Below are 14,524 nucleotides of genomic sequence, written 5' to 3' on the forward strand. Positions count from 1 at the left end.
CTGCCAGCCATGCTTTTCTCACCCAAAGAAGCCATCTTAAATTGGTAAATGAAAGCCAAACAACAGGTTAGAAATATGCAGACTTAAGGCACATAGAAAACAATGTCCACATATATCTAGAAGTAGAAACTAGTTTCAGCGCTTTCCTATCCACAAGACTAAGCCTCAGGATACCCAGTAACTGAAAACCCAATGAACTATAACAAAAGGAATTATTTCCCTCTGTACATGATTTTATTATTTACATAATACAATATAGCAGAGATGCTGGGTAGCATGATTATGTGCAATACATAAATATGAACTATCTGTACACATTTGCATATCTAATAACTCAGAACTGAAGGACAAGGTTTAAAGCAAAATCCTGATGCTTTTAATAGTGAAGTAAAAACTAAGACTGAACACTGCAATAAAAATCAGAAGTAGCGCCTTGTGTACATAGTTAACTATTTACAGATGAGAACAGGCATTACCACAACACTAGTCTAAACTGTACTGGTTTATATAAAAAACACAAGTTTCATACATCACAAAAAAAACTTCCATTATAACACAGAAGTGATATTACCAGACAAGCATCAGTGAAGTATACTGCCTTTTCTAGAGTTATTGTACAATGCTGTAGATAATGCAGCCCATGCAATACACCCAAGAACACTACAGTCCTACACCCAAATACAATTAAAAATGATAAAGCAGCCCTCAGAGTGGTATCAGGTACCACTTAAGTCTACAGCAGCCATGTTGGGTACAGTTTTCCATGCAGAATGGTGCCATCTTACTACATTTTTAAAACTATTAAATTTAAAAAAAAAGCTCTTATTCTCTTGAACCCAACTTAAGATGCATGAAAAATTAAACTGCTCAAATATCTTTGCAACTTAGATTCAAACATATTGTTACTTGATAGAATTGCTGTGGTAAATCTAGAAACAAGTAGCTTTTTTCATTTGTAAAGAAAAATATTACAGCATTGTGCTACACAACATTTTTAGCTATGCAAGAGTAAAGCAGACAAACCTCCTGTTGCAGGCCAGTTCATAAAGTTTCTAAAGGGACATTTCCTTTGGGAACCTGCTCTGATGAATTTGAACTATTTAATGTAGTCATTTCCAGCGCTGTTCACCCTTTAAGTCTCAGAATTTCTCACTTTTCCCACTGCATTTATTAAACAACTTTATAGGTTAAATATGGCACCAACACTCCTCGCTGAAAGGTGGATCCTCTATGTAAGCTACATTCTGCTTCAAAACAATGAATTGTGGAAATTAAAGATATAAGATTTAACTATGGTAGAAGTAGACTGCCAACTTTTTTCTGGTGTATCCTTTTTTCCCCTCCAACAGGCACATAACACTAACCAAAGATGATATACCTCAATTACATTCTCAAAAGGCAGATCTGCTGCAGACATGCAGATTTTACACATTTGTTTGGCACATGTGAACTAGACAATTTGTCCTCTGTGCACTTCTATCATTCTGTGCAGGTCTTAAGTCATCCAATTTTATTCTGGGGAGGGCATATACATTTTCAAAGGGCTGTATCTATCCAATTCTGCCTGTAACAAACACCCAAACATCCTGAAATATCAATAAGACAGACAAGACTGAAGTAAAACTCTGGAGAACATCAAAAGAAAATGGCCATGCATCTGCCCTTTAATGTTTTCCTAGGATATATTAAAATAAAAACAAAGTCAGTCTTTTCGCAAGTGGATTAGTTTATATTCTCTGGATTTTTTCAGCCACAACAACTGGATTTTCTTTCCTGATTTTAGCTGCAGCTTCTGCTTTGTAATCATATGGGCAGTTGTGCTTGTCAGAATAACGGTGAAGTCCACAAAACAAGTTTCCACATCGGCAGTCAAACCCTGTACAAACAAAAGGAAGCAGTGTGACTTTCAGCTCTAGTTAAGCTGAAATTTTAAGGCTTGGTCACTACAGACAAGGAACCGAATATTTGCAACTGTTCTGTTAACAACAATATAGGAAGAACAAAGATTTCATGTATTTCAGAAACATATCCGCTATTTCACAGGATTTCATCCCAATGAATTTTGGAACGCTTCCTACCCCAAATGAGTTTCACAAAATACAAAGTTTAACCCTGAGAACTAGTCAAGGCAAACACTAGTTAACAAAAGCTGTTAAGTACTGACAAAGTCCTATCATATACCTGTAAGGCCAACCTTCTTTCTGCACATGAAGCATCTGTTCTTCTTTGGTTTGGGCAATTCAGGAGCTCTCTCTTCATTTTGAGAAGTACTGGGTTGAGAAACTGATGGACTTGGTTGAGTAACAACTATGGAAAAGGAATACAAAATAAAGCAAACTGAAATGAGAACTCCAAATTAATTTAAAATAATTCAGTAATCAACATTTGTTGAAGAATGTAGGTACAACAAGACACTGCATTCTTTTTCCAGAACCTACACAACATTCATAGCATATACAATGTCATGAGTAAGGTTATTTTATATTAATACTGATGTCTACAGCTATAAAGCTGCAGCTGTGTCTATTGCAGCCTTGCACTTAGTGACAGTCAGGTGTATGGATTCAAGCCACTTCACCATTTACAGATACAAAAAAGAGAAATTTAAATAACGCTTACTCACCTACATAAAGGACTGAAGTCTATGAATGGGAAGTGTCAAATACACTGTAAGGGCCATGTAAGCAACTTTGAACATCAATGTACACAGGAAAGTTTAAATTTCAAGTCACATGGTGAGTCAAGTGTATAATTCTCCCCCAGTGTTTAATAAGTAAAGCATTTTGATCATCCAGTCTTTTTTTTTTTAATCAACTGTACATGAGTTTACTTAATTTTTTTAAATAAAAAATTCAAAGCCTTGAAAGCATTGAACTATACAATACTTATTGCACAATTAACACAATCCAGATTAAAGCATACTGTTTGTAATAAATGTGAGATTAATATGGGTTTTCCAATCTAACAGTAGCCAGGTAAGACTTAGGTCTTGTCTCCACGGAAGTGCTACAACTGCTGTAGCATTTCAGCGTAGGCACTACCTATATCAATGAAAGATTCTCCTGTTGGTAATCTGCCTCCCCAAGAGGTGATAGCGAAACCGACAGAAGAATTCTGTCAATTTAGCATTGTCTACACAGGGATTTAGGTCAGTTTAACTATGAGACACAGTTATGCCAATCTAATTTTCTAGTGTAAGCCAGGCCTAAAACTGCAATATCAGCTGAATTTCTGAATCACCATTAGAGCTCATAGCACAGAACTGTATGAAACATCCTTAGTCAGAGAACAGTTACTTTTCCTATGAGAATGCTCCCCACTTTCCCATACAAGTACTCCTCCAATAATTTAGAAAAGAACAGTCCACATTTGTGCTGAACCCAGACATTCTTGTTCTACAATAAATTTAGTATGGAAGTGAAGGTAACAAAGCTAAAGTGACTCACTCTAAAGCCAATTTTCAGTTGCTTTTCCCATGAAGCTTTAGGGTCCCTACGGAGTCTAATTTCATGCAACAAGCTTTTTTTGGATTGTATGTCCACAAGTGCAATGTAGTTTTACAAAGGGCAAGACTGTTACTTTAAAATGAAAAACAGGGATGATTTTTTTTGCACTTATTACTAAAACACGTCTTTTTGACATCCCCCCTCACACCGAGTAGTTCTGAATGAGGTACATTTTGCCTTTTTTTAAAGCATAGACATCTGAAAATAACATCCTAAGCATATACAGCACGTTCAGACCCTGCTCTAACAGTTTATAATCTAGATTAATGACAAAATAAAACAGCTGAAAATAACAGATAAAATAAAGTTTCGGTTACTTGAAAAACTGGGACATGTAGATGTAGGTAAACCCTATTTGCCAACACTTTCCTGATAGACTGTTTATGGAGCATTACCATTCTCTCCCCAACTCTGACATCTACAAGCTTCTAGCAATCTACAAGATTGCCAGGTGCCATAGTCTGAAGTGCCTACAATACACAGAGATACTCAAAATGTCTTTACCTCATATGCTAGTAATACCCACATTATTTATCCCAGTACCTGGGTAATATTTATCTCTGGAGGAGCAGCTGACTGAAGTTCAATCTTGGGAAAACTGAAGTGACAGTGGGTAGAGGGAAATAATGAGAAGATCAACAAGTTGTTTCCAACAAAAAGTATCTTTCCTACTGTAACCAAAATGGTATGTGGTTTTGGACTCTCATACTAGACAGCTAAATTCCAACAGGAACAAGAAAAGCACCCTTCTACCTATAGCTGGCCAGAATATTGCATCCTGTCAGTTACAAGTCTGACCCAAGCCAAAGGATTCCATGCACCTGGGACCACCAGACTGTTGTATTTGGGCACACACCCACAAATCCACATGCTGGCAAAAGTTGAAGGACACATATCACTGGTGCTCAGGTCTCTAATGACTATCCACTAAATGAATGGATCAAGTCCGAGTATTTATCCTCAAGATGTTAAATGGGCTGTGACAATTTGTTCAGAGGACACCTTTTTCCTTTGTGATCATGATCTCCGCAAACAACTGTCATACTGCTAGACTATACAGACTCAGACAGGGCAAGATTAGTAAGAGGAGCAGCCAGAGCCTTTTCAGCCAGCCTGCGTACTGATGTTCTTTTAAAGAGTGGTGGATGACAATGAACCTAAATCTTGCCCAGACTAGTCTAATCTCTTTGTTACAGTTTTCTCATAACACACTATTTCCCCCATGACCTTTCCCCCCCCCTCCTGTTTTGAGGGCAGAGTAAAAATTCTAACAAATCCGAGACGTTACTGCTGGATGGAGGAAGAAAAGAAAGACGTGAATAGTCTGCACATTAGTTATTCCATTTTGAAAGGTGCTAAGATACTACAGTAGGCATACTATAAGGACTTGATAAGCAAAAAAATTAGAGGCTAGATTCTTTGGTCTGGCAAAAGTGGCTTTAAGATACCCATGGAATGGCCATGTGTGGAGCTTATGGAGGATGGACTGGTGAAAAACACAAACAGACAGCAGCTTTCCTAAAGATCCACATATGCTGGAAGAGTGCCACTGTAAAGATTTCAAAGAAGAAAAAAAACACTAAGGTTTTCCTGGTAGTTATAGGCTTTTTAATTCAGTTAAACTTCAATAGAACCCTTCGTTTGAGTTCCACAGATGCATTTGCTATTTGCCTTGTAAATTGATAACATTTTTAACAAAATATTTTTTATGAGGAACTTTCTCCAAGCAGCTTCTGTTAGCATAGAAAGACTAGAGTCCTGTTTTGCATAGCATAATTTTTGGTGTCAGTTAGTTGTCTCTGTTGATCATCAAGGAGATCAGAGGCTTACAAGTTACTAGTTTCAAAGATGGACTTCTGCAGTTTGGTAACTGAAAATTCTTAACAGTTCAAAAAAAATTAATGCGACTCACTTGTCACACTGTCATTACCACCATATTTTACATGTACTGTTTCCTTCCTCACTGGCACTCAGGTATGTTTTCAAGATGTATTGTTAAAAAGGCAGAAAACTGAGTTACACTGATAATTTGAAACTTGCATAGTTTATTAAAAAAAGTCTCCTTAAACTCTGTATATATCCCATAAAGGATCAGTGCAATAAATACACTTGTATTTATCAATCCATGTCACAGAATCATCTTATCGATACATGTCTTTTACATCCCAAATAGCCAGAGACTAAGTATGAATACAAAACAATTTAATGCAAGATGTTAGAGCAGCTTAAACGGGGGGCGGGGGCTAGACAGAAATAAATGGTTAGTTAATGTAATCTTCCTGCAACTCCTCACCTTCAGATTTTTCCAGTTTTGAAAAAGGATAATTTTGTGTAAATACCCCAGAAAAGTTTCTTATAAAACTATGGCAGCATTTAGCATAAACACCAATTTTATAACACTATAATAAATTATGTATTTTAAAGGAGACTCCCATTTGGCGTGAAAGGAAAAGAGATCACATTGGGGTTGGTAACTGTAGAATAATGTCTACATCAATCAAGTTTACAGGTTGCAGTTTAACAAAATATTGACTCAAGGACTTGGTAGTTGTTGGTTTAGGCCTGCTTTTCACAAAAAAAAGTAATGCTTTAATTTTTCTTTAGTTTAGAAATATCATAAGGTATCTGCAAAAAAGTACAACTTCTAAAGTAACCACTTGGATTATAAACATAACATGGCCCAAACTATTAAGTTCACTCCAACTCAAGAACAATGGATCAATTATATCAACAAGTACTTGATCAGTCTGTCCTTCAACAGATTTGTCTGTCACAAGCATTAGAGTAAAAGCACAGCCCTGGGTAAGAGTTATAAAATAAATATATTTAAAAAAAATTTTAGCCAACAAGTTCAAGTAATTATTTATCCTCCATAAAGCTGCACTTTAGAAAACATCTCCTTCTCCACTATGGCTGAATATAAGAAGCCATATTGATTTCCACAAGCCAAAAGAAATTTGAGACAAAGTAAAGCCACTCCTAGATTTTCAACAGAAGTTTCGATCCTTTAATTTTAGCACCCTGCTTTTCCCTTACACACGATTTTCCTTTTAGAATTGTATGTTTACGTGTTTCAAAATTTAAACTGAACATTTAAGTGCCAAAACTTGCCCTCTTGTCAAATTCTTCAATGGGAATTGGGTGCCTGTCCAATGGTCAAGCTTAGCCCCAGCTATTTTTATCTGCACTACAAATGTACACTTAAGTATTGAGAACAACCATCTTGAGTTTTTAACATTTTTTTCATGACAGTGTTATGATGTAAGGGAAAGACCTACTGAAGAGAAGATAAAATATAAACGGTCAACTTCTGTTAAAAGTCACTAATGGTATTCAAAATTAATTTGAAGGCACACCTGGCTCTGTCGTCTCTGTTTTCGGTGTTACTTTTTCCTCTCTTGAAATGCTCATTTCTGTCATTTGCTGTGTTACGGGCAAGGCGGCAACAGGCACATTTCTATTACGTACAATGAGAAAAGTAATTCATGTTAGTTTTACGTTTACACTAAAGGCATCTGTTGTCCAAACTCTACTTAAATATTCTCAATAGTTTAGACTATTTGTTTCACCATTAATGATATATTATAAACGTAATTTCTACCATATTTAAAGAAAGTAATGAAAGATGCTTTTTTAATAATTACTTCACTCACTCACTCAGTGTTTCTCAATGACTTGTCCATGGGACCTGTGCTGGTCCTTAAGCTCTCCCTGACATCTCAGAATGCAGCAAGCCGGTCTCCAGTATCAAAAAGATTGAGAAACACTACTTTGGAAAATTGAGGGAGCTATGTAGCAAACTGCCATTCAGCTAAGAATCAAGAAAGTGTTCTTGTAATATCCAGCAGTCCAAGGCCAAACATTGTATACCACTTACATCAGAATTCTCAAATGCTACCACTGTGTCTTCAATCAAATTCACAAAACCATGTGTCAATTATAGTTCTCCACCAGGCACAGTATGTCAGCTATTTATTCCTCCAGAAACTAACTGTAATAAGTTGATATCAGTATGCCTAGGCCATGATTGTTTTGGGTATAAATCCTCTATTTGTTTTATGGCTTTAACTCAGTTTAGCCTCAAAACAGTAACCTACAACTTACCTTAATTTGTCAGATGTGCTGCCGGCAGCACCTTCACAGTTTAAACTAGCATCTGCTCTCTGTACTGATGCAGAGTCTGAGGTAGGACTGCTTGAACCACTGCCTGTTCCTATGCAACAGAAATTTGGAAGTTAATTTATAGTCTACATATTTACTTACTGTCAACTACTCAAGTACTTTTCTATACAATATTCGTTCAACTGTTCTCACCCAATTACTTGATATTCAATTAGATTGCTTCATTTGTCTTAAAGCTGCATGCCAATAAAATACAACTGAAGTGATCATCTAAATATTCGGCTCAAGTGCTCAGCAGAGATGTGAAATAAACTAGGGTGCAGTGGGGCAGCAAGTATAGTGTGTTGTCCTGAATGTACAAATTAACACGTATTTTTATTCTTTGCCAAATATGTAAGCATTGTTTCCTTCAACATTCTTCACCCCCTCCCCAATTCATTGCTTATTTTCATTATAGCCATTTCAGATGTCCCCATCTCCAACATTTGTCCTACAATTCCAGCCATCTCAGATATGATTTTTCCTAATAAAGCTTTACCCATTGGACTGATTCTGCCACTGTTCTGTTGTCGCTGAAGATGTTCTTTGTAGCAGACGGAACACATTCCATTTGTCCTAGGATTCCCATAAAATCCACATCCTGTACTACACAGCATGGGCCCTGGGGTCTGGTTTGTCTCCTGAGCCATCTCTGTACTGTAAATAAAATCAGAAAACTGCATTAGAAACTGGCATGTCACCAAAATCAATCATAGTTGGAATAAGACAGTCATTAGTATTTTTACTTTTTCAAGAAATAAATTATGTCAGCATTCTTAACAAAGGCTACAATTGTGTTATGTAAAGTTGCAGTAGTGGAAAGTATTGGTATTTTTATACCTTTATAAAATCCTAGTAGAAAAATATTTTAATGATACCGCATATGTTGAAAGAAGAAAACAAGTAATTATGCACCCTTATGAATAGATTCTCTTCATTCATCATCAAGCAGTTAAAAAAACAAAAACAAAAAAACATTGTGTAACCTGTCACTGACTTTGGCTATTTTCTATCCCTGAAGAGGTCAGATCCGCTGAATAAGCCACACCAAATCTGTGTATATTAATTCCCAGAATTGACTGGTGTAATCTACTTCTCAATGGACTAAACAGCAAATAAACTGCTTGTATGACATGTGGGCCGTGAATCATTTCAATACTCAGAAGTTCCATGAATTACAAACACTGTATTTTGATAATAGGATCCATGAATCGGAGTGAGGAAAGTTTACTAAGTACTAGCAAATGGTCAATTTCTATATGCACTTTAACTAACTATAGGAGGAATTTCCAAATCACAGTAACTAGTCTTGTTGTGTATGAAAGCTGACACTGCAAGTTAAATGGCAGCAACACGTGTGCAGAACCTTCAGTATACAGGGTCAGCTGGCATTTCTGAAACTAATTCATTTTTCAGTGCTTTAAGAGCAGTATTTGCAACAGGTTTGAACAGAAATCTTGCAAGAAGTGATGCCTTTGACTGCTAAAATACACCCATTTACACAGCCTACTCATTTTCTAAAGCTTAGCCAAGTACTCTGGCTCAAGAAGTTTATAGCAAGGTATCCATGTCTGGCACTGGATGATAATAAAACCCCTCACCCTCTGCATAACATGAAGAGAAAAAATTAGCAATGTAAATACCTCACCTTCACTAGTGGTTAATCTCTGCAATGCAAGTTTAGTAGAAAACCTGATATACCAATGAATCCTTGGTTCCCAAAAGCACTATTCTAACTTGAGCACAGTATAATCAAGTGATCTGCTACAAATCCAGGGCAAATTAAAATATTAAAACTCAGCGATTAGAAAAATAAAGTTTTAAAACAATACGTCTTTTGGGGCACAATGAACTTTTTAACACTTGGAGACTAGATATTTTGACAAAATAGCCTTTCCAAATTAGTGTCTTCCTTTCTACTAACAACATCCAAAATAAGTTTTAGATATTTGAAAAGTCTAGTGTAAGGTTCACAGCACCCCAATACAATGGCAAGCAGTCTGATGTTGATACTTAAGTGCTTGCTATGGATCAAAACATACAATCTGTAAATTAAAGGTCTGCATCTTCCATGGGTGATATTCCAGAGTAGTTTCAGCTACCATATAGCATCATCATAGCACTTGGGGCTCCAAAGGAGATTGAGGGCCCATTATAGTAAGTGCTGTAAATACACATAGAAACAATCCCTGACCCAGAAAATTTACAAACTAGACAAGGCAGAAGGTGGCAGAAAGGAGCGATTACATGTACTTTTTACAGATCAGGAATTAAGACAAAGAAATTAGGTGACTTGCCCAAGGTCACTTAGGTAGTTTGTGACATCTCTTGATCTAGATCTCTAGTTCAGTACCTTGATTACAACAAGACTTTTTTGACACCTGCCATAGGCATCTCCTATCAAATTGTGGTTTTGTAACCACTATTTTTATTTTAAGGATCCTTTCAGATGGAAGTGATCAGCTATATAGCAAAAAACAGTGGACCATACAAAATGCTGCTAGATGAACAAACTAAAAATACAGAAAATATTTTCTTCTAATCTATGGTAACTGTAGGTTTCACAGTTTGGATGTTTAGAGGACCGAAGTGCTAATTTTAAGTGAGTGGTGACCCCTTTAATGAGCAGAAACATGTCAATATCCATTAATGAGTCTCCGGTACTCCAACTTGCTTCTCTTCAAAATAAACATGTTTCACCACTTACTATTTAAATCTAACTTTTAGGTTTTAATAGTTGTTTGGATAGAATGTAAATACAAGAACCTTCATGGCTCCTGTCAGCAGATTCTTTCCCTACTAGGGATACATGCCCCTAATTAAAAGGTCACGTTGTTATTCTCCAATGACTGTTGAGAAATGGACCTGGTACAAGAAGAAATTGTGCCATTTCTTCTTGTACCAGGTCCAAGTATCACCTGACTCACCATTTCCTTTAAAAGCACACATCAGCATGAAAACAAATATACCACCATCAGCATCCATTAATAAGTATTTATCAATCAAAAACTAAATCATGCTCTTTGTACCTTTGGATTAACATGCTGAGAAAGCCCAAATGACCGTGGGTTTCATAAACCTCATTGTTTCAAGCTCTTTACAACAGGAGAGTTTTGCTTGTCACACATCAGCAATCGCCAACTAGGATGGGACTTTATAGTTTAGCAGTCATCCACTTTACTTCACACATTCAGTTCTTTTCCTCCTAGAAAACCAGCTTATAATAGTAACATGTGTGCCTGCTTTCCTTAATATTTCTCAGAAGCTTAGGTCACATGGGTGAATGCATTAGCTTCCGCCTGTCACAAGGCTGCAATGTGACAGGCTGAACTACAGGCTCAGGCAAAACCTCCTCAACAGCAGCCTCTGAAATCAGCTTCTATTTATATCTCAAAAGGTTGCCAACTCCTACACAATCCACAGAATTGAAGCAGCAAAGCATATACCCACTGTAATGGGGAAATATAAAATCTAATTAACATGACTACAGATTCCTCTCTGAAGAGAAGGAAACAGATTCTTAAATTCTACCTACAAAATGCAGCATCATGGGCTAGTCATCTCAAACAGCCATTACCATTTCTAACACACAGCATGAAGACAAAACAGCTGAGTGTGATCTGAGGCCCAAAAGATGACTGCTGTTACGCTTCCTCTGCATGCACACATACAGTACTCAGCATTTTTGGGTGGGTGGCTTGCCTACATATCACAATTTGTTCCTTTTTAGATGGAAGAAAGAGACTAACTAAAAGGTTACGGATATCCTTGTTCAACCCTGCTGTTTCCTATGACAGAAGGAACTATGTTTTGCAATTTGCATTAGCATTCTATTACAGTAATCTGGACAGCACCTAGTTACACAAGTTAAACAAGGGCAGGAAAATATGTGACCACCATCTGTAAGCAGATGAAGCCCTTATAGGAGATATTTTTGGGTGAATTACCGCTAGACTCCAAAGCACTTTTTAATAATCAAAATTAACAATGAATTCGGAGTGGGCTTAATAAAAATACCATAAAACAGCAACTATGAACTATGGTTAATAAGGCACTTTTGCATGGAGAACCAAACCGCAATATTCATACCAGATAAATTCCCATTTTAAAACTGACAGCACGGGGGGAAAAGAAAAGAGAAAAATCAGAACTACACCTAAATCAACACTAAATCCATGAGAGTTGCGTCAATGATGGGGCAAAATGGGCTGGGTGACCTTACTTCTCCTGACATCCTACTCCAAAAGGCAGGCCACAGACACGGGGTTGACCCAGGGGACATTTTGCGCTTGAGAAAGAGGAGCCGAGGCGCTCCGAGGCCTCCTTAGATACATGGCGACCACGCATCGAAATGGACAATGACAAAATTACGCCGAGCCAGCGAAAGAGACAAAAGGAAACGGCGCCGCCAGCCTCTCGCGGCGGGAGACTCTCGCCAGGGGGCGGGACTGGCGGGGCCAGCGCTACCCAAGCCGGAGCCGCAACATGCCTTGTTTCTCGCCCGGCCATCGCCCGCCCTAGGCCTGGGCCCGGGCCCCTCTCAAATCCCTGAGTCACGCTCCCAGCCCAGCCGCTCGCTCAGCGCCGCCGCCCGCCCGGCCGCTTCCCCAGCAGGGGCCCGCGCCGCTCTTTGTTCCTCCCGGCAGCCGCGGCCCGCGAACCCCGGGGCTCCTCCAGAGCCCGCGGCCGGGATCCAACCGCTAAGAGCCCCGCGCGCCGCCCCCGCCCGGGCCGGGCCGGGCCGCTTTGCTGAGGGGCTGCGGGCCCTTCTCCCCGGAGCAGGGGTGCGCACGCTTGGCCCGCGGCACCGTCCGAGCCCTTCCCTCGCCCCAGCCCGGCCGCTCGACCCTCCCCACTCACTCCAACCCCCGCCCACGGAGGGCTGCCGGCGGAGACACAAAGGGCCGCGGGGCGACACTGACCTGCGCGGAGCGACTGCTGGCGAGGGCCCCGGGCGGGTGGTCGGTCCTGCTGCGGGCGGCCAGACAAAGGCGTGGGGGGGGAGGGGAGTGGCTGTCCCGGCGCGAGCGGGGCGAGTCCCAGCCCGGTGAGACGCTCGCGCCGCCGCCGCTCCTCTCCTTTGTTTCTGCAGCAGCGCGGAGCGAGACACGCCGGGCGAAGGGGGGGCGGCTCTCGCTGCTCCGCGCGCGCCGGGTCGCGCTATTGCTGCTGCTGCCGCGAGGCTCCGGGGCCGGCTGGGAGCACCGCCGCCGCACGCGCAGAAACCGGCGCTGGTGTCGATCTGTCGGTTCCGCCGCCGCCGCGCGCTGTTCCGGGGAGGGAGGGGGGAGGAGGAGGAGGCTTCTTGACTCGAAGTGGCCGCTCAGAGCCAGCAGCCAGCCAGCCGCCGCCACCGCGCGCTGCCGCTCTCTGGACTCACACTGGCGGGCGGCGCGCGAGCGAGCGAGGACAGGGAGGAGGCGGGGGTGGGGGCCGGGGATTCGAGCAGAGGCAGGAAGGGGCGGGGCTCCCCGTGACGTCACCGAAGCCGTCGGGAGCGGAGTGGGGCCGTGTGCACAGGGGCGGCGTAATCACCTCACAGTTACCGTCACGGGAGGGGCGTACATGGGCGGAGGCCGGGGGTGGGGTCTGAGGTGGTGCTGCATGTTGGCAATGGGCAGGGGTGGCGGATGAGGAGGGCGAAGCAGTGGCAGAGTGCATGCATGGGGTAGTCAGTGAGGAGGCTGGGTGTGCATGGGGTACGGGCAGCCATGGGGGGCGGTGTGCACAGTGCATGGGGCAGAGGTAGCCATGGGGGGCAAAGTGTACACATGGGCAACGTTGGGGCGGGGGGCAGCGTGTGCATGGGGCAGCGGCAGCAATGGGGGCGGGGTGTGCATGGGGCAGCGGCGGCCATGGGGGAAATGCACAGAGGGCAGGGGCAGCGGAGGGGGTGTGTGCACTGCATGGGGTAGAGACAGCCATGGGGGTGCACAGTACGCGGGGCGGAGGCAAGGCGTGCACGTTGCATGGGTAAAGGACATTGCTTGTTCTGAGGGACGGGTATGGGAGAGAGAGGATCCTGGGAGGCAGCTAGAGCTAAATTGGACTCTGTGGGGCTTCCTTGCAAAAGTGTCCCCCTCTCTATGCAGTGCAGGCAGCCAATGTAACATGGATGCGAGCACCATTGCATCAGATTCCTGAAGTTAAGTGGCCTCACATTTTCAACTGTGACTTTCATTTGAGCAGCTCTCACCTGAGTCGGCACTGGGCCATTGGGGGGCACTGAGCAGGAATGTTTGTGGTGACTCTTTACCCATTGCTTACTCTCTAAAAATACCTATTGCATTATTTCCACAAACCAAAGAAAAAACCAAACCCAGCAGACTGCATACTGATACCCTTGTTAAAAATTCCACCTTAGATTAGTAGTAGATATATGGTAATAAATCAGGGTTCCCTTGAGCTGTTGGTCTCTTAAACAATTGCTTTTCCTGCTTATACGTATTGCTGGCTCTCGCATCTGTTTGCAGCCAGGCAGGTTGAGTCCCCCTCTAGATAAGTGGAGCCCTGTGCAGATACAAAAATTTGGATCCTCGATCTGCAATAATTAGCTTGTATCCAACTTGAGATCTGCATGCCACCTTTCATATGTATCTGCACCCACACCCTATCTCACTATTAGAGCCCTGTGTGGATACAAAAATTTGGATCTGCATCTGATCCATGATCTGCAAAGATGCTAAATAATACAACCTCATCCACTGATGCAGATATCCGTGGATATGAAGTGAGCATCCATGGATTTACAGGGCTCTGTAGATGTGTCTTTTCTTTGTCCTATGCAATTTCATTGAGATTTGGCTGTTTTGTAGTGCTTAAGTGAAGACACTGCTATGCTAAAGGGAGAGAGCTCT

The 14,524-nt window shown here is 41.4% G+C and overlaps 1 protein-coding gene across 3 annotated transcripts; it reads right to left on the minus strand.

The window, feature by feature from the left end:
* Nucleotides 1-212: 212 nt before the first annotated feature.
* ZFAND5 (zinc finger AN1-type containing 5) lies at nucleotides 213-13,013 on the minus strand. 3 transcript variants are annotated; one of them, XM_067569133.1, is made up of 6 exons: nucleotides 12,590-13,013; nucleotides 8,167-8,324; nucleotides 7,611-7,719; nucleotides 6,863-6,963; nucleotides 2,182-2,307; nucleotides 213-1,876 (listed from the first exon to the last, which is right to left on the minus strand). In XM_067569133.1, the coding sequence occupies exons 2-6, from the start codon at nucleotides 8,315-8,317 to the stop codon at nucleotides 1,728-1,730; spliced, it is 636 nt and encodes a 211-aa protein (XP_067425234.1). In that variant the 5' UTR covers nucleotides 8,318-8,324; nucleotides 12,590-13,013; the 3' UTR covers nucleotides 213-1,727. The 3 variants fall into 3 exon arrangements, with proteins under 3 accessions (XP_067425234.1, XP_067425233.1, XP_067425232.1); XM_067569132.1 differs by lacking the exon at nucleotides 12,590-13,013 and adding an exon at nucleotides 10,697-10,852; XM_067569131.1 differs by lacking the exon at nucleotides 12,590-13,013 and having other exon boundaries at nucleotides 8,167-8,350.
* Nucleotides 13,014-14,524: the final 1,511 nt, after the last annotated feature.

Source organism: Emydura macquarii, unplaced genomic scaffold (assembly GCF_026122565.2).
Source record: "Emydura macquarii macquarii isolate MOO-44397 ecotype Brisbane River unplaced genomic scaffold, CSIRO-AGI_Emac_v2 contig_2897, whole genome shotgun sequence".
Taxonomy (NCBI): domain Eukaryota; kingdom Metazoa; phylum Chordata; order Testudines; family Chelidae; genus Emydura; species Emydura macquarii.

Bases quoted from the DNA above. Each gene is read 5' to 3' on its own strand.
- ZFAND5 (XM_067569131.1), bottom strand. From the start codon at position 8,350: ATGCAGTTTTCTGATTTTATTTACAGTACAGAGATGGCTCAGGAGACA. The intron at 6,964-7,610 runs GTAAGTTGTAGG...TGTACGTAATAG, and splicing joins AGCACATCTGACAAATTAAG to AAATGTGCCTGTTGCCGCCT. The intron at 1,877-2,181 runs GTATATGATAGG...TTGTTTGTACAG, and splicing joins AAAGAAGGTTGGCCTTACAG to GGTTTGACTGCCGATGTGGA.